General features: G+C 34.9%; 1 protein-coding gene across 1 annotated transcript in view; it reads left to right on the top strand.

Moving 5' to 3' along the window:
- LOC136029355 (protein bark beetle-like) overlaps positions 1–19,928 on the top strand; it is a 141,743-nt gene that overhangs the window by 43,497 nt on the left and 78,318 nt on the right. The window contains exons 5-9 of the mRNA XM_065707660.1: positions 899–1,103; positions 5,838–6,079; positions 10,329–10,578; positions 12,679–13,962; positions 15,781–16,114. Coding sequence (XP_065563732.1) covers positions 899–1,103; positions 5,838–6,079; positions 10,329–10,578; positions 12,679–13,962; positions 15,781–16,114 — 2,315 coding nt within the window. The remainder of the gene's footprint in view (positions 1–898; positions 1,104–5,837; positions 6,080–10,328; positions 10,579–12,678; positions 13,963–15,780; positions 16,115–19,928) is intronic.

Here is a 19,928-nt window from a genome sequence, read left to right as displayed (position 1 = left end):
ACGCCCACCACCTAATGTTTTTCTAATATGTTTCTCTGATACTCAATCCTAATGAAATATACCAAAGTAAGATACAAATATAGTAATTTAGAAATAAATTTGTTCTATATATTTGCACATTAGGGGAGGGGGTAAGGTATAACGGGTCCGCATGCCTATTATGTTAGGGACAATTATTTTGCATATTATGCAGTAAGAATTGTTTTATAGCTTCATACTGTTAAAATACTTTACCCCCACCCCCCTAACGGGCAAACATATAGCCCAATTTTCCATCTATTCTGTTACTTCTCTTTGTCTTGTCTCAGTCTAAGCTGAAAGAAACTAACGAAAAGCCAGTTTCTATAATGCGTCAATGAATGAACAACTTGAGCGGTAGGACGTTTATCATACAAGTACCCAATCAACATTTTTGTCGAAAAGGTCTGTAAAACTCAAATTATATTCTTGAACGATTATTTTTGCATTTTTCTAAGACGATCCGCTCAATACGATACCCTGCAGAAAAACGAAACAGATTGAAGACGTTGGGGAATAATAACACATCTTTCGCCAGTTTTTGGCTATGAGGTCTCAAAAACCGGAATTAATGTTATCAGTTGTGAAAAATTTCAATTGCAAAGTTATGCTGAGGTCTGTCCCGGCTTGTTTTCATTTCTCCTTCTTTTAATGATGCAAATTTTGTTTCTGCTATAAAATTAAAGTATAAAACCTATGACAAGAACTGTCGCTTTTTCCCAATAAGGTCTGGACCAAAGACGTTTCACACTAAACACCTTTTTCAGTCATGTTATCCACACATCCTGCGTATGGCTTTAGAACCAAATATAAGCATTTGACTCTTACGCCGTTTTGCGCTACAATGCATTTTTGCCTAAATGTATAGTTTATTTTTTAGATCTCAGAATCCCGCCTTGAATATGTGGATATTGTTGGGGGTGGTGAAGGCTCCGACTCTCAAGTTACTGCGACTATCCAAAGTCGTGGTGTGGCACCTGTGCTTGTTGGAGTTCGTGTAGATGGATCTGCTTACACTGGCGTAAATATCACTACTAAAGATGGACCCGTGTTTATAAGGAATGTAACAGTTACACACTCAAAGGGTAAGTCTTCTAGCAGCATACTATTTTGTAGATGTATCTTACGAAGAGGGGTAGTATCAAAACAGATCTTTGGTGATTAAATCTCGTTAAAGCTCCAGTCCAAGCTAAGCCAGAACTTTGATGGATTTTACGTTGGAATATCGGTTGTCAATGAAAAGAAAAAAATCCTTAAATATACTAATTAAACTATTTCTTAAACTATTTATTACTTGCTAGTTATGCACTAGAAATGCTGTTGGAGTGCTTATATGGAAGTCATCTGGACGAAAGTAGGGAGAACGTCCCAAATACGATGGACGTCATCTGGACGAAAATAGGTAGAATGTCCCGAATACGAAGGGGTTGTGAAATCAATATATCTTTAAAACGTGGTAAGAAGGCATGCGCCACTTGTATTACTGATTAACGAATAAGAGATCATTCGTTAATAATTTATTAACTCAGTCCTCTACTTTATTGTAATAAAAACAAAAACTTCTAATATTAGAAAATGATCATAACCGTTTGATATTTATTGGAAATTTTGCGCCCCTAAGGTTTCCGTGCCTGGGGCAAGTGCCTTTTTTCTCCCCCCCTCATTAAATCGCCTATTTCTAAAACTGTTCTAAAGGAAAGTCGGTTCGAACTGATTCATGTTATATAAAGTCTGTAAAATCTTTCTTTTCTTGTGGATTTGTTGTCATAAGAAAAAGTTGTAAAAACAAAGGATCACATTATCGAATTGAAAAATTATATTTTTTCCTATTTTACCTAAATTTTTTCTATTTTTTTCTCTCCTACGTTAAAAACCTTCTCCAACCTAGCTCAGTTCTAAAGACGTCGGACATTGTTTTGTTACAACTGATTATTAACAGTTCGTGCTAAAGATTTTGGTTGTCTCCGAGTTTTGTTTATGAAAATTTTTATGCATGTGACAGCGTTTACCCCTGCAACCACTTCAATACTGCGTTAGGGACAAACCCAATTTTCCTTTCAAAAATAGGTGTCGGTTTTTGGGGTCTATTTGGCACTACCTGAGATGTAGTTGCTCTTAACTTGTTTGCAGAAAAATGTGTGGCGAATATATTTTGATGTACTTGATGCTGCGAATGCCTCTAAATTCTCGTGCCTTGCTCTTTCAAACCTAAAGCGAGTTGTGAATATGATGAAACAAATTAGGAGATGTTTGTATTATTATTTTACCTTGTTTAGCCAAAGTAACCGACAGGACATCTAATCAAATTCCTTTAACGGTTTTATTTGTTCGTTTGAGTGGAACTTACAGGTGGTTTGTTTGCATTTATTTGGCAATAGTTTTATGTACTCTATAGCTAGTGCGCAAATCAAGTCTAGATGATGTACAGACTTAGGGACAAAGCAGAAATAGCAGAAGATTTAGAGACTTAGCAGAAATAACGAATTAAAAACAATACCCGTGTACCCCTGGGACACCCAGTCAACATGGCTTTTGATTTTTTTTTCTGGCCCATTTCAACACTGGCTTTATATCAATGGATGCTTTTTTTTATTTTATTTTTATTTTTTTTTTGGGGGGAGGGGGTGATCAACCTCTTCCAATCTATCTTAATAAAATTCGGTTGCCTCCTCATCGTAATGTAATATCTGCAGATATGAATATATAATAAGTCGGAAGTAGTTGATCTGAGAGTGCTTGTGCAGGACGTGAGCTGCTGTTGATAGAAGGGCATCACCAAAAAGTCTTTAGTGACTAAGATAGACATATCAGGCTTTGCCAATTCTTCTTTTAACTGACGGTTTTGGTACTTCTGGCTGTCAGGTTCTAAGCCGGCTCGAGGTCTTTGGATTTGAGAATGAGTTATTATGCCTTACCTGCACTGGGGGCACCTTTTGTTTTGTTGAGGCCTTAACAGTCTCAGTGATTTAAATAATAATAAAATTGTGGAAAATGGAAAATTGTGTGAGTTATGTCGAAAAACGACTATAGCATTTATATTTTGACTGACAACTCAACCCTTTTGAACCACACTTGTTATGAGTTTTGGGAACTCATTTATCAGGCCAAGGAAACAGGAAATTAAGTAGTATAGAATTTAGTATTTATATGGATATGTGGTTAGGGATTAGGGTGTAAGTTGAATAAGGAAGGACTTAAATCCTTCTTAGACTGGGAAGGAGCAATAATAGAATTCTAGTTGCGCGCTTCATAACCAAACAAGTACATGAGTATAGCCCCCTCCTTTCCCTGTAGAACTGCCAGCTGGAGAAAGCGGTGACTCAGTAGTAAGAGTAGTTGGATTTTACAGATAGTTACTGGAACAAGTAAAGGAGATTCCAGGCAGAAACACGGTATCTTAATGTGCATAAATAATACAAATAGGGATAGATGCATCCTAGCTTAGTCAGTTGTGGCATAGGGAAGGAAAATAGAAATAGTACTACACTGCTACGACTTTACAGCTAAAATAGTCTAGTTATAGCCAATGCAGTTATTGGTAAAATAACCAATAACCGCATCGGTTATAAGTTAACATGCTTCCTGGATGATAGTAACACGGCTAACCTTACTGATTATGCACGACATTAGGGTATATAAGCATACCGTTTTTGATGTGAAAAAATAAAAGGTACTTAAGTCTTTCAGATACCACACTCAAGATCTTATATCGCGAACATGAGATAATAACCTGATTTCATGGTCTTTATACCAGACAATATTAGCTTCGGCTCGGCGGGACACTACGTTGTAGCTATATTTGAATTAAATATTTAGTCTGTATTTTGGTTAGGTTATGTTAGTTTAGGTTACGTATTTAATATAATGCGATCTGGGTGGCCCCCTTTCCATTATTCTTTGTTGTATTTTCGTAATTTTATTGATAAAGTATTATATTTTCATCTTATTTTGTTTTATGCTGTTTTGATATTTTACAAAGTTAAGAAGGAGTAGTCGGTCTGGACCTGTCCCGGTTAAAAATGAAAATAGGTGTCTCAGTCACTGATAAGGAAACTGTAGCAGAAACTTATAAGAAAAATGGGTAGAAGCTTTTGGGGAATATAATCGAACTGTTGTAAAGGTGTTTGAAATAGTATGTAAAAGAAAGAGAACGTGTTTTCCTGTTTGGAAGACAAGTGAGATTTACTTTGCGGGAGGAGTTAGTGATTTTATTAAAATGATAGGAAAACAATAAGGCCCAAGATGCTGGTATTGTGGTACATGTGTGTTTAGTGTCTTCCAAGCTAGCAAAAAGATACCAATGATCTTTTATATACACACACTCAGTGGAAAGTCAGAGTAAACAAAAAAAATCTTTTAATCATACAACTAAAAAAATACAATTTTTTTTAAAGGGGAGTACTTGGTGTTCTAGGGAAGCTTTAGGTACGCCCACTTAAAAGAAAGTTGATAACGGTGATCGTAGTGATTACAGAGGTATTAGCTTGATTTTTGCTTGCAGGAAGCAACTGCTTAGCTTGATGATGTTTATAAGACTAAGAGATGTGGTAAAATAAACTTTCAAGAAGAGAAGACTGTTGCTTTTTTGAAAAGGGAGAGGACGCGTTGATAGAATTGTCACTCTTAGATTAATAATTAACAAATGTCTTTAGCATAGAACCCATTTAGTCTTGAGTTTTATTTGCATGCATTTATCCAGGTAAGAAAACTGCTTTAATGTAAGTCATATCCGTCTAAGATATACCAGACAAGTACATTAAATTGATTTGTTCTATGTAAAAGAATGATATTGCTATGATTGAAGTAGGAAGTGAGGCTACTTGTTTTTCGGCCTGGAATCGCATGTTAAAAATGGGTAAGTTTTATCCCAGTTTGTATGGATTATTTTAATGCGCTGTATCCCAAGGAAAACAACAAAAAACTAGAGGAGAAGTCAAATCAAGGGGAGACTCAAATCAAGATAAAAAAATATCTGCACATAGATTATGCAGATGATTTGAGTGTCCTAGGTGTCCTGTCCAAAACAGACAAATTTTTGCTGGTTTTGATAGTTCAGAGTGCGATAATAAATTTAAAAATTAATTTTAGGAAGACTAAGTTGCTTAGACTAGGAATAAATGAGGTTGAAGAAATAATGTTAGGTAACAATAAAATTGATCACTGGGACAGCTTCCCTTACCTAGGTACCACTGTTATTGAAGTTGGTTGATAATCCAAAGATGTCAAAAGTAGAATAGCTAAGGCACAGCACGTGTTTTTTTTCTCAGTTGAATAAAGTTTGGAAGGGTGCAAGATAAGTCTTCAAACCTAGATTAAGATATTGGAAGGCACGGTAATGAAAGGGGCCAAGTATGGCTTTAGAACGTGGGGATTTATTAAGGGTGAGCAAGGTGTGCTAGATACTTTCCTAAGGAATTGTCTAAGGATAGTTTAGGTACCTCTTTTACTGTTTCTACATCAAACAATTTGCTCTACGAACAATATGCTTCAATTCCACTTTCTAAGGCTATAATTAAAGAAAAATTAAAATGTCGCCCAACTTCTGACGTTTCAGATAACATACATTTTGAAATACCTGTTAGCAATTGCTTATATCCTGCTCGACTAAACGACATTATTTCGAATTTTGTGTTGATTCCATCTGTGTATTCAAACCTTCGTCCCCCCCCCTCCATAGTTGTTTTTATTTTTTTATTTCTGATTATTTTTTTTAATAATTAATGAAAATGATGCTGTTTTCCAGTTTTGGTCTTGTGTCTTTTGTGATCTTATTTATTTGTTCATTTTCTGTATTTAAAATCTACCCCACTAATTTCCAGGCCCTGGTATATTTATTAATACAACAGCTGGAGGCGTGAGCATTACAGACTCTAATACTTCAAAAAATTTTGGAGACGGAATAAAATACGTTTTTACTGATGAACTTCCAGATGAGGCCGGCGAATCAATAAGAAACTTGCATGATTTCTGTTTGTCTGGAACACAGGAACGACAAACATACCCGTTGAGAATTTTGGCCGAAGCAACTAAGGATAAGATAAATGGGGCAAGATGTGAAAAGGTATGTAATGAGTAGGATATACATTCACACATGGGGGGACAAGCCCCCCCCCCTAATTGGTACGAAAGCCAGATCCCCTGGGAAACTGACGAGCATTTAACTTTGAAATGTACTTGTTTCACCTTGCTTTTCCATGAACGAGTTGACAAAAGAGGAATCTTAAGAATTTATTCAATTCCGTATCCTGATGTTCTTCTCATATTCTGCGCCACATGATTCTGCGCCTGATTACCTGAAGTAATTCAGCGCCATCTATTTTGTCAACCTTTACATATTCTGCTTGGAATTTTCGATCAGTGAATTCATTAATGTTTGTAGTGACTGCACAATCAAAATAGTTAAATAGAACAGAAAGTAATTTTAGAAGGTAAAGAATTAAACGTGCTACAAGACTTACTGTAGCGTAATCTACTATTGTATGATAAAAATTTATTTATGTCCCGTAATGCAAACGCTTAGGGAAAAGCAGAATAAAACGAAAAAGAGAAACACGACAATAAAAACAGGAACCAAAGACATGACCAGAAACAGCAACACACAAAAAACCCAAAGCTGTCGACTTTTCAACTTTTTGATCTTATTATTATTATAATGTTTCCATAAATGATCATTTGTAATTTGACACCCCCCCCACCCTGAAATTTTGGAGCTCCCGAATAAATTATGTCTTTGGCTCATTCACTAGTATACTAGATTAAAATGTGTTTACATTCCAAATTATTTTTGTCACTTCACTATATATTAATATTATTTTAAACTAAAGTCCCGAAGAAGAGAACATTCTACTAAATGCGACAGACTTTGCTTTTTAGCTTATTCTAGCTTGCTTTAAGGCTGTAAATTTGAAATATTATTGAAACAAGCTAGCAAAGCAAGCCATTAGCAGGCATGGCCTTGTTTTTCTTGATATATCTACCGATATCAATCTCAACTCTTAAATCAGGCTTGGTTCCTAACAATGCCAATAAAAACAAACAGAAAACATTAAACAAAACACATAACAACTAAATGATATGCATAAATTAACGCTATGAATGAGCAAACACACGAATGACCTGTTGGTATAACTCTAGGTCTTCAGTGCCTTTTGATAACAGTTTACCATGAAGTGCTATAAGTTCACTTTTAATATCTTAAGATGCCTCGAATATGCCTTATAATTTGACTTACCTAGTGGCAAGTTTTTGGTTCTGTTTAGATGATTTGCCCGATTTAGGTTTCATTTCGTTTTCGGTAAATATAACAAGAACTTCAAACACCTAAAGTGTTAAATGTAAACAGTCCGGGTTCTCAAAAAATTATAATTGTTTTATAATTACTTCAGTGCAGTGAAATTAGCTAAATTATTTAAATTCTTACTGAATTCAAACCATAGCGAACTAGACCCTAATCTTTTTAGGCTCAAGAATAAAACGAAGTTGGTGTATAGGCTGTATACCTAAGTTGAAAAAAACGAAACATTTCTACTTTATAGAGTCTTAAAGAATCGGTAAATTTAAGGAAAATATTTTTGGGAGAAATTTACTGATGAAAATAATCGGATAAGAACTATATAGAAAAAATTATGCTGATGAAAACTATTAGATAAAAATGATGAAAGAGATAGATTTTGGGGAGATTCCTTAAGCTAAGACTGGACTATATACGTCTTTTTCTGTAGGTTTATGATGGGCTGTATTTACATATTTATGTGTTTAGTATTAAGTGTTATCGCTTCTGATCTATTCGTTTTTTCATGGCTCTTGCTGGCTTTTGTACAAATACATTAGTATTATCATTGCCATAAATTGCATTTGAATCGATCTCATTGCTTATGGTCCATCTTTTGAACAATCCTACTCATTCAGATTCATTTTAAGGGTTTATGCTTAAAGCCACTCTATCAATTGTTTTAGTAATTCGAGTTTATCCTCTTAACATCCATTTTGTTGTGTAGAAGTTGCATACTCAAGAGTTTCAATTTGCTTTGACAATTAAATTGAAGATGTTGATTTCCTGTGGAGTTTTTAAGTTGTTTCTGGTCAGATTTTCAATCGGATTGCAGAAATACGTGGAACTGTTTTAAGATCCGCTTAACTGGGTTAATAGTTCTGCAACTGGCAATGCTGCACATGGAAAACCAGGCTCAATTGTAATGCGCTCAACATTAAGAAATGAACATTAATGAACAATGAGTTGCTGCCTTACTTTATCTTATACTTTGTAACTTTTTAATCAGTCAAGAATCAAACCCTTGTATCGATGTACCACTGGTCTTTTTAAGATTGTTATCTTAAAGACATATAAAATCTTGGCAAAATTGGAAAAGATTGTTGGAAAATTTCTTGGAAAAGATTTTCTAAACTCTTGTAAAAGATTACCTTAAAGATATGGTATCTTAAAAGAATTGAAAATTTTAAGTTTACTGCTTACGGCGTATGTCCATGGGCTTATAACATACTTTTTGGAATAAGTCTGGCACTGTATCTAAAAAAAAAAAATATGATCCTAAGAGGCAATTTATCACCCAGTTCTATTTGCAGATGCATGTTTAACTGAAGGGGGAAAAATCGAACTAGCTGTGATTAGGACAAAATAAGTTTCAATAAGCAATTTTAAGCATAAGAATATAAATTACCTTTAAAACCTTTCCGCTTTGGTTTGAATTGTCTATATTTATTAATTTCTATACTCATAATTCTTATTTAAATCTGTGAAAAAAGTCACAAATATTTTGCTGTGAACTTCTGAAAACAAAGAACAAGTCCTTTGGTTTTAGAAAGGATAATTTAATGTTAAAGCGAAACAGAACACGCCTGTACATCTCATCAAGCTTTCCTTTAGCCGTTCAAGTTCTTTCCAAATCCCCTCCCCTCTTTTCAAGGCTGTTTAAACCCTCTAACATCTCACACTAATAGGTCCTGATGAGCAAATATAATATTAATTAACTTTTGAATATTTAGAATAATGTAAATAATTTCTTAGACCACACTGCTTTCCTTTTGACGAAAAATTAAGAGAGAAAAACGGGTTTAATTTAAACAAATCAATTACAAAAAATAAAAAAAAACAACACATTAATTAATAAAAAAATCCGAATATTTCAGCTCTACATCCAGGAGTCTTAATAAACGGAAAAAAGATAAAAAAGAATAGTTAAATCATCTAAAGAGACAGACGACACAAAAAGAAAGCAAGAACAAAAATTAAAAGTCACATCATAATAAATTTCCAAAATACTGCAACACTGTAACACAGAAACGTCACCGAAAGGTCTAGCAGATATTACTCATCTATAGATTTAGATTGGCAAATGAGATCTATCAAAAATACAGTATTTTATTTATTTACAAAAAAAAAAAATCCTCGAAAAAATGTGACATTTTTTGCTGTAAACTTCTGAAAACAAACAACAAGCCCTTTGGTTTCAGAAAGGACAATTAAATGTTAAAGTGAAACAGATTATGCCCACATATCTTATCAGACCTCCCATTAATCGGTCAATCCCCCCTCCCACTTTGAGGGTGTTTAAACCTCTCACAAAATTTATACAAATGTTCTCATACTAATAGGTTTCAATGAGCAGGCTTAAAGCTAATGAAATTTGAATATTTAGAGTGGTGTAATTTTTTTCAGGTTCATTACTTTTTGTTAGCAATTTTAAGCTTAACTTATATATTTAGAAACACGAGAAAGAGCTGATTATTTATCTATTTTTGCCAGAATTCTTTTTTTAAATTCTTATTTAAATCCACAGAAGAAATAACTTATTTTCACTACTCCGTAAACTTGTCAAAACAATTTAATATTAAAGCAAAACAAAATGTGCCTCACTTACTCTCAGTTTCCAAATCATATATAGTTAAAAAACAAAGGTTTACATAAACTTAACTTCGTATGGATTTGACCAATAGGAGAAGGCTTAATTTCGTAATAATTCTTTCTCAGTATTGTATAGGTTGCCAGAATCACAGGTAAAAATATCAATCTTTTAAGATTTTAGCAAAAAGATTTCTGGATTCTATGTTTCCACCAATGCTAGGTTTCAAAACTTAAATAACTTTGGATAGTGAGTGTCCACTGATTTATCATCGTAGCAATGTCCTTGTGTATTTGCTTCCAATGGGAAACGGTCACGCCTTTAAACTTGTTTTCAGGAAAAATGGAGAAGATGCTTCAAAATCTACACCATAGTCGAAATAAAATAATAAGAATTATTTACTAATTATTTAGGTGGTAAATTTTTAGTTAATACAAGTTGTTCTTTCAGACATTCCAGTCCCGAAGTGGTCAAGTATTAACCCTACATTTCATCTCAGCGTTTACGGACACCATAAATGGTGGGACTTTAGAAGTATATGATGGTTCTGATTCAAGAGCTCCTCTTCTTGGGCGGTATGTCATTAGCAATGGGACCAGGCCACAAAGTATATCACCGAAGCGAACAAGCATGTTTATGAGGTTTACTTCTAAGCCCAGGGCTAGAGTTCTATTGATGATGGAAATGCACTCAGCAAAAAGTAATTAGTTTTATGCAAAATTAATTAATTATGTTCTTTGGTTGATGAGTATGCGAAACCGATTAGAGAGGAAATTCAAGCGCTTTAATATGGACTTAATTAGATTTAAACCTACGGGCACCTCAGACAAAGCAATGTTTTTCAGCAGAGCTATAATATTTATTAAACTTTGTTGTTGTTTTTGTTATTCAGAAATGAGCATACAAAATAAAAATCAACATCTTTCTTGAAGACAAAGGGTGTATAGCATCCCATAATATAAATGAAACTTTACTTATATGATATACGCCCTACCGCCCAAGTTGTTCATTCATTGACGCCTTATAGAACTTTTTTCTTCCTCGTTAGTTTCTTTCAGCTTAGCGTGAGACAAGACAAAGAGAAGTGACAGGATAGATGGAAAATAAATACTATGGGCCATATATTTGCACATTGGGGGGAATAGGGGTAAAGTATTTGGACAGTGTGAAGTTAGGGAACAATTCTTACTTTATAATATACAGAATAATTGTACCTAACACGTTAGGCATGGAGACCCACCATACCTTAGACCCCCACTCTTATGTGCAAATATATATCGCAAAATTGTTTCTAAAGTATTATATTTTTCTTACTTTGGTAGGCTATGTTTCATTTGGATTGAGCGTCAGAGAACCATATTTAAAGAACATTACGTAGGGCGTATATCATGTAAGTACCGCCGAGGCTAACCCAAAATTACCTTTGAATACGATTCTAAACCTTTCTTAAAAAAAAAATGAAAAAAATGCTCTCTTCTTCCTTTTCCTTTCCTTTATCCCGAATCCCAAAAATGAACTCCAACCTACCAACTAATAAAAGGCTGAAAATACCAAGAACCCACCCCTTTAATAAAACAACCAATCAAACATCTTGCGTTGCAGAATAAAACCTTAACCAGGTTTGCTTCACATACTTCACAAATGCACACGCCCTTCATTTCTTTCCCTCCTTATTAACCTAAATATAAACTCTAAAAATAGGCTCGAAACTCACGTATCTCCACCATGAACTTCAATTCATCTGGGAGGTCATTCCATATTTCAGGTCCATTATGGCGGATAAAAAACGAAAATTTCGCTGCTACACTCGTTGGTTTTCTTAATATTGTAGAATCCCGTGTGCATACCCATATGCTTTTGAAATAAATTAAGTTAAAAAACAAGCCAGAAGAGTGGCCGGGATAGGCTAAGTTTCTCTTGATCCAGCTTAGAATTTTCTGTAAACAAGAAAACTATTTGTTTGGTTATTTTAATGTAGGATCTTGGAGCTAAGCTAGTCTGGGAGTGCTTGCCGATGAAAAATAGAAAAAGAAAACGAGACTACAGCTAATATGTACAAGTAAACAACATAAATAAATATAAAAGTTTTAAATATATAAAATAAATATATAAATGTAATAAATATAAATAAATGTAAATATAAAAATATAGGGATGAAGAAAAAAGGGTGAAAAGTTCTATAGATCTTGAACCTGGAATACTACAGATGTTGTTTTGTAGAATTTTCAATCAATTAGTAAAATGCTGTACTGAAATTCGATCCTTTTGAGGCTAAGTAATACAGGTATGAAACAATGGGTTTTGTTTTCAGATAGATATAATGAGAGAGACCACACTAGCTTTCTATTATAAAATTGTTCCAATTGTTGATCAATTTAAATAGCAAGAATGAATAATGTTATTGTCAGTCTCGGCTGAGCCTGTGTGAGGTGAGGATGCTGACTCTTTCAAAATTTATTTTTTGATTTTAGTTTTGAAAATTCTTTTTATCAGTAAGTTTTTTTAGTGAGTTTGTTTTCTTTTTATTTGGTTCAAGTTTTGCCGATGACGGTTGCCGCATTATAGCTAGATATGTGCTTAGGTTCTATTCGATTTGTTATTCATTGGCTTCACGAATTTTCTCTTTATCTTCTCTTAGTTTGTTAGAAATTCTAACAAAATGAAAAGATATTTTTATTTGAACTCATATAGCCTTATTCATCGTGAAACTTTACAAATATTAAATCCAACTATTAAAATATTAAAACATTCTTTATTCTATTTCCTTTCAATGCTTATACCAATTTTATTTTAATTTCAGACAAAGCTTATGATATCAATGTGACCAGTAGCATTCTGAATGATAATGGCGGTCGTGGCCTCTTAGTTGAAAATCTACGGAGTTTAGCGCATGTTCAAAGCTCCAAAATTGAGCGGAATCAATATGTTGCTGGTATCAACATTGTTCGTGGCGCGGGCGATTTAAATGTCACCACATCTTATATTTCTATGAACAATGGCGAAGGTGTAAATGCAACATATAGTGGTGGTACGAAAAATATATCATATTCAGTATTTGACATGAATAAGGGCTACGGTGTTAGTTTTTGGATGAACGAAACAAGCGAGCACATAGCTTTTTCGCAGGAAACAGTAGTAGCTTACTCCACATTTGAAGAGAACTACTTAAGTGCAGTTAAGGTTGGTAATTTTTGCCAATCCGGTTTTGTGAATGTCTCAACTAATATGTTCAATATGAGCAAATGGTACGGTGTGGAGCTAGATTCGTGTTGGAGGAAAAATAGTGAATCAACTAAAGTGTTCATTGGCCATAATAAATTTTTCTCAAATAAACAAGTGGGTATTTATATAAGTCCAGCTGTGAACCTAGATGGCAGTATAGAGCACAATCTCTTTAAAGAGCAAATAAAAGGATGCGTTTTTGTAAAAAATGACGACAATCATGAAACGAGCTTTCTTCCTTTAGAATTGTTAGTCACAGAGAATCGATTTGAGTTTAATGAAGGACAATTTGTCTTGTCGCTTGGAGTTTCTGATGTCGGGCCGCAAAAAATTGTCTTAACCAGGAACTGGATAAAGAAGAATAGGATTAAACAGTCTCAAGAGATAGTTGCTCGAAACCGTATAGCTGCTGTGATAGTTGTCAGCTCTCAAAATATAACCGTAACAAGAAATCTTCTAGAAAATCCTGATTCTGATTATGAAATCGGGAGCCATCTAGCTGATCCGGGAGCTAATCTAGATTGTTCGAGAAATTGGCTTGGCTCTAGAAAGGAGAGTGATGTTTACTATCGCCTTTTTGATAGAAAAGATCGATATACTTTAGCTCGCATTGAGTATAGGCCTTTTTTGTTGCATGATACGAACTATGATACGGAAGCTGAGTTGATTGAGTATAGGTTTGTACCTGATTTTATTCAAGGAAATGTGATAGGTGGTGAAGTGGAAGGCCACCGCGAGCTGCCTGCAGAACCCGGTGTTTATACAGTTACGAGAGATATTACTGTTCGGCCAAATGCTAAGTTGATTGTTCATTTTGGTGTTACTTTACTGTTCAAGCCTTCTATTGGTATAATGGTTGCTGGTGAGTTCTTTCTCCTTTTTCCTTAGGCCAGTGAGTCAGTAGTCAGTTAGATTTATAAAACTAGAAAAAGGGGGCAGCCTTGACAAAGAGTTGCCCTAGAATTGTCATAAAGCGTGCCATGACTGCCCCAATCTTTCTTTTTTAGTCTTAAAAAGTTCAATTTCCCTGGGTACTAAGAAAGCAATTATTATTTTGATACATTAATGCAGTTAGATGTAAAAGTTTTTTTTTTTAATTTTGCATTAGCGTATGTTTGTATTCTGTGGTTTTTTAATCTTTGGCAAATCCTATAGGACAGAATAGTAAATCTTTCTTTGCATTCAGGAGCCTGGAACCTTTTGTGTCTGAAACTTTTAGCTTTTGAAGTGTGTATTTTACATTTTTCATCATTATTAGATGACAGATAATTTTGTCAAATATGTTGTGGTGCAGAAACCGTATATCAAATCCTAAGTTCAGCATAGACTGAACTCGATCGGCTGCACCTTTGATCAAGTAAAATGTGAAGGGGGTTGATATTTGTTAAACATAGAGGCATTGACACTACTACTACTACTACTACTACTAGTAGTAGCAACTCACTGTCGCACCAAATGTCCAGCTTTATTATTCTTTCTCTATTTTCAATATCTCAATTCTATTTTACTATTATGCCGTCTGGCTGTATCTTCTGTAATTTTATCCATGACCTTCACTTTGTTATTTCGCATTATATTGCTTTTTCTACTCTTCTTAAATTCCTCTTATTGCCACATGGTCTTTCACTATAATACTTCTTTTGCAAACCCCTTGTCTTTCATACTAAACTTTAAGTGCTTTCACTAATATTCCTAGCTGCGTATCTAACTTTCCTTTATAAATGCCATCTGCTACTTTAGAAGCTGTTTACCCTAAAAATATTATATCTATCTTCTGCATTGTAAAATTTTAGACTCTCCAGTTCAATATTAAACTGTTCCTTGAATGTTTCCTCAGATTTTCACCGTATTTTATTTCCCTGGATCTATTTTTGGTCGTTTCAAATTTTCTAGGATTTCCCACACCTTTTATGCTGTTGGGTGTCACATGTTTTTAGCTTACTTTTGCTGATTTTCACCCTTTTGTTTAGATTTGGCACTTGCTATCACCAAAAACTGTTTAAGTGCATATGGAGATTTCTTCCACTAAAAATTGAAATCTTAGTTTGTTTTTTTTTTTTTTCGTAATTTTTTTTGGTATATGTGGTTTTTTAAGTTTCCACTTAGTTCAAACGGTCAGATTTCGTTTCCACTGTTCTTGGTACTTTAAAGATTACTCTTATGGTCATAAGCAAAAATTATATATAGAAAAGTTGGAAATTTATGCTGATGAACATAAATCTTTTTAGTGGTTAATTGAAACCAGTCGACAATTTTAAGGAATTTTCCTTAATATCTTTAAGTACTTCTTATTTTAAACAAAACGGGGCGTCATAATATTGTTATTATAATTTTATTTTTTTAATTTCAGCTTGAAAAATTGACGTTAAAGATCCTCTTAACTAATTTTCATCAAACTATCTCATGGAATGTGTAAACCACTATTGGAGTTAAGGATTGCTCAAAATTTAACTAACAGAATTAGTTTCCATGTTCTAATTTGTGCTATAAAAGCAGAGTTAAGAACAATTTATAACTATAGTAAGTCTACAATAAATACAAAAGAAAAAAACAATTCCGCAAACTTAACATGAGGCAGAGAAAAATTAAGAAAAAAGTTAAAATACTGCTGAATCTTCAGACTCTGCAAATCTTTGTCCGGACAGATGAATAAGGCCTCTTATGAAACATTTATTTCTAGGTGAACTCGTTGCAGAAGGATCTGACCTCCAAAGAAACCCAATAGTTTTTACGCTTAAAGGGAACGAAAGGAGTAAACGAGATAATACTTTAGACACCATGCATCCTCGGGCTGCTATCTTTTCTGATGTGCAGCTTGTTGGAGGAAAAACCCCATTCGAAGGTCGCTTGCAAGTTAAAGTTGGCGGCATTTGGGGTACTGTTTGTCGTCGAGGCTGGAATATACAAGCAGCCGCTCTTGCTTGTCAGCAAATGGGCTGGACACTAGACCCTAGGTGGGATATGCAACCATATGAGCTTCCAACCGATGGCTATGATGTGCCAGTGCTGATGAGGTATTACAAGATTTGAAGATTCAATTTTTTTTTTATAAATCAGTGCTTGGGTGGAACTGTCGAATATGGCTCCAAAGCCCAAAAACCCAAAACAGGGTAGACCAGAAATATTCCAAGAATTCAATAGGGATTAAATATCAGATTGTACCTCCGTCCCTCCACCTCTTCCTTAGAACTAATTCTGCATTTACCTCAGAGTTCAAAGAGAGTTGGGATTATTTTGGCATTAAAGCACACCCTTTGAGGCATTTGCACCCCTCAACATTTGAGGCATTTGTACCCCTCCCTAACTACAAAACAATCAGAGACCCCTACTGTAGAGGTTTCAAGTTCTAAACTACAAATATTGGGAATTGTGTTATTTTTTTCCAGAGAATGATCATGGGTAAAAACAACAACAATTAAAACAACAGGGAATTTACCTAAGAGACTGAAATTTGTTTAGACCTTAAAAATATTTTGGCTCTATATCTAAGAGCCGTCCTCAGCAAACTACGTTTATAGATGAAGTAAAACTTCAGATCTTAAATAGATCTTTCAAAGTTAAATTGAAAAATTAAAACAGTCCCCCTTTTATTATTTTTATGATGGAAAGGCAGTATGTTCTTCGTCGTTATTTAAATATCATAGAGGAGGGAGGAATTTCCTGGAGGGGGAGGAAGTTTTCTGGGAGGAGCTTCCCTAAATTCATCTGCAGAATTATTTTTATTTATCCTTCCTCCTCTTTGGATGTATGATTTTACACGTGGAGATAATGTTACGGAGGAATTATTCAGGGGAAATATACAGAAAGGATCAAATTGTCTGGCAGGTTTTTTCAGTGAAAAAATGCAGGTAATGTCCACAAGACTGCTGCAAGTTGGCTTCTTATTGAACGAAAATATTTCTGGCATTTATTTTAATGCTTTATTTAACTCAAGTGATTTGCTTCATAATACAGTGATGTCTTTATAAAGAGAGGTGGTAGATCGGTGCGTAGGGGGGGGGGTATAAAATACCTAAAGTAGTACGTTTTAATGACCTAATTTTCTAAGCCTCAGTGATCCTTTAGACGAAAATAAATGAGTTTTGGGACTAGTTGTCTAATCCTTCTTGGTTTCCACGTGTATTTTTGGTCTACTGGTCCTATTGGTGCTAGGGGGGGGGGGGGTACTAGTGTCCTAGTAATGACCAAGTTGATTCAGGTTATGTTTGATGAAATTATGTACAGTGAGTTATAATTTTGCATCAGCTATTATGAAGGAGTGTTCTCAACCTGCCCTAAAAGCTAAAAGTTAATACCTTCTGCAGTTCTCGAGATATTGCGGAAACGCCTTTTTGAAAAATTGAATGCACGCAGAATATTTTGATTTAGTTAAACATACTCCTCAACTTTTTTTTTGAGTTTTCACCTTAATACAAATAACCTTTTTGAACACACTCAGAATTGCATCCTTGGTGGCATAGTTACTAGACCTTTTTTCTGTTTTGAACAAAATTGTATTTCAAAATTTTGATAAGTTACTTGACCTTTTGTCTGTTTTGAGCAAAATGGGATTTCAAAGTTTTGATCAGTGTTGATGGGAGGGGGCATCTAAAAATGGTAAAGGAAGAGCATTGTAGCCCTCGAATCATTTTTCAACACCCCCCTCAATATACCCTATAAGTTTCAACTTAATTCCCTCAGTCGTTCTTAAGATATTGCAGATCCATCTTTTTCATAGAGTGGATGCATATAGTGCCTTTTGATTTAGTTTAAGATACCCCTCAAAACTCTCTGATAAAAAAAGGGGCTTATAAAAAAGGCAGGAAGGGGAAGGGACTGGTGGCGCTCCAGTCTGTCTTCAACTTTACCTCAACATAAATTGAAAGTTTCAACCTAATACCATCAGTCGTTGCTTTGATATTTTTGTAAATCCCTTTTCACAACCAGCAAAGGCAAAAGAGTGTTTTGATTGTGTTTGACATCTCTCAACATTTTCTTAAAGTTTCTCCTTAATATTCTAAGCCGTTTCAGAAGATCCAGGATCAAACAAGCCCTCTTTTTCTTAATAAAACCCTCATACCTTAACAATGTGCAGCTTGCATAGATTCCACCCCATGCCCAGGGGCTGGAAGGGCTGTCAACCCTTGAGATATGGTTATTTGACCTTTGGACTATTTTGAACAACATTACTATCTCAAAATTTTTATCGATTGCATTTGAGCAAAATATGACTTGAGAGGGAGGGGAGCTGGCTACCCTCCATTCACTTTGACTCTCAAAAAGAGCACTAGAACTTTAAATTTGCAATCGAGTCAACCCCCTCCAAAGATTATGCAACCACCCCTTCCTATAGGAAATGATTCTTTGTAAAAAATTGAAAAATAATAATACATTTAAGCCTTATGGCTTTTTACTACAGGCAATGTTATAGCATTGCCTCTGACTTAAACGGGCTAGTAGAGCTTCTAATTTCCCTTCTAATGGGCATATGAAATCATCCGGGGGGAATATGGGGGAGGGAGAAATTTTTTCGGGGGGAGGGGCACCTAGCACCTGATGGGGCACATGGTTAAATTTGGTTTTCTGTTACCTTGGTAAGCAGTTGAGTTTCTGACCGGCAAGGGGAGAAGAATGGGGGATCAGTTGAGTTCCTGAACCGCAAGTGGAGAAGAATAGGGACTTATATAGACTCTTTGAAAACAACGGAGAGAGTCTATATCGCTGACCGATTTAGGACTGTAGAAATGGGAAATTAGGGCTCTAGGAAGAGTAGAAAGTAGATTCTCTTGGTGTGCTAAACGTAGTAACTATCTGTGTTGGTCATAAATTGTGTGGTCAGACGCCTGGGGATAGCGTCTTCTTAAATGAAAAATAGGTTTGACTCTCAATTTTTTGTTTCTTCAGCTCCCATGTCAAAGAAAAATAAACAAAGTCGGAGTTCTGTAAGTTCAATGGAGAAGCTTTTTTGAACTGACATATAAATTGTAGGGTGTTTTTTCACAGTTAAAAAAAGTTTGGAAGAATAGAAAGATAAGCCTACAAACCAAGATTAGAATATTGGAAGCTACAGTGATGACAGTGGTCAAATATGGCTCTGAAGCATGGACACTCCGAAAAGCAGATGAAAATTTACTAGATGTTTTCCAGAGAAATTGCCTACGGATTGTTCTGGGTACCCGGCTGACTGACCGTATTTCAAACAGTAGGTTGTACGAAAAGTGTGGTTCAATCCCGCTTTCTGGGGCTATAATGAAAGAAAGGTTGAGATGGCTAGGCCACGTTCTACGGATGAAGGATGACAGATTACCGAAGATTGTCCTTTTTGGCCAACCGTCTGGGGCTACACGGAAAGCAGGTCGTCCTTGTCTGGGTTGGGAGGATGTCATAAATAAGGATTTAAAGGAAATGGGAACTTCCTGGGAGGGTGTAAAGAGGGAGGCTTTAAATAGATTAGGTTGGAGGAGGAGCGTGCGTAGCTGTGTTGGCCTCAGGCGGCTTGGTGCTGCAGTGAGTTATTAGTAGTAGTAGTAGTAGTATAATCGTTTTTTCATTAAAGGAAGAAACCGGTCTGATTTTTCTGCTGATTCTGAATGCAGGACTTATATTGACTTCAAAATAACCAATTGAAGCAATCTAGTATTTTAAAATATCTTGGAAAGAAGGGATCCCCCAAAGCGTGTTTGTTATTTGAATTGGTTTTGGTAGTAAGACCGAATTTCACAATATTTGTATATTAGAAGTCATTGTCAAAAGGTTATAAGAAAAAAAAAACGGAATGAAAACATTTGTTTTAATGAAATGTTGGAACACTGATCCTCTATAGGCAAACCCCAACGTAAAACTTTTTGA

The sequence above is a fragment of the Artemia franciscana genome, chromosome 7 (assembly GCF_032884065.1).
Source record: "Artemia franciscana chromosome 7, ASM3288406v1, whole genome shotgun sequence".
Classification (NCBI taxonomy): Eukaryota; Metazoa; Arthropoda; class Branchiopoda; order Anostraca; family Artemiidae; genus Artemia; species Artemia franciscana.
This window is presented reverse-complemented; position numbering and strand designations above follow the sequence as displayed.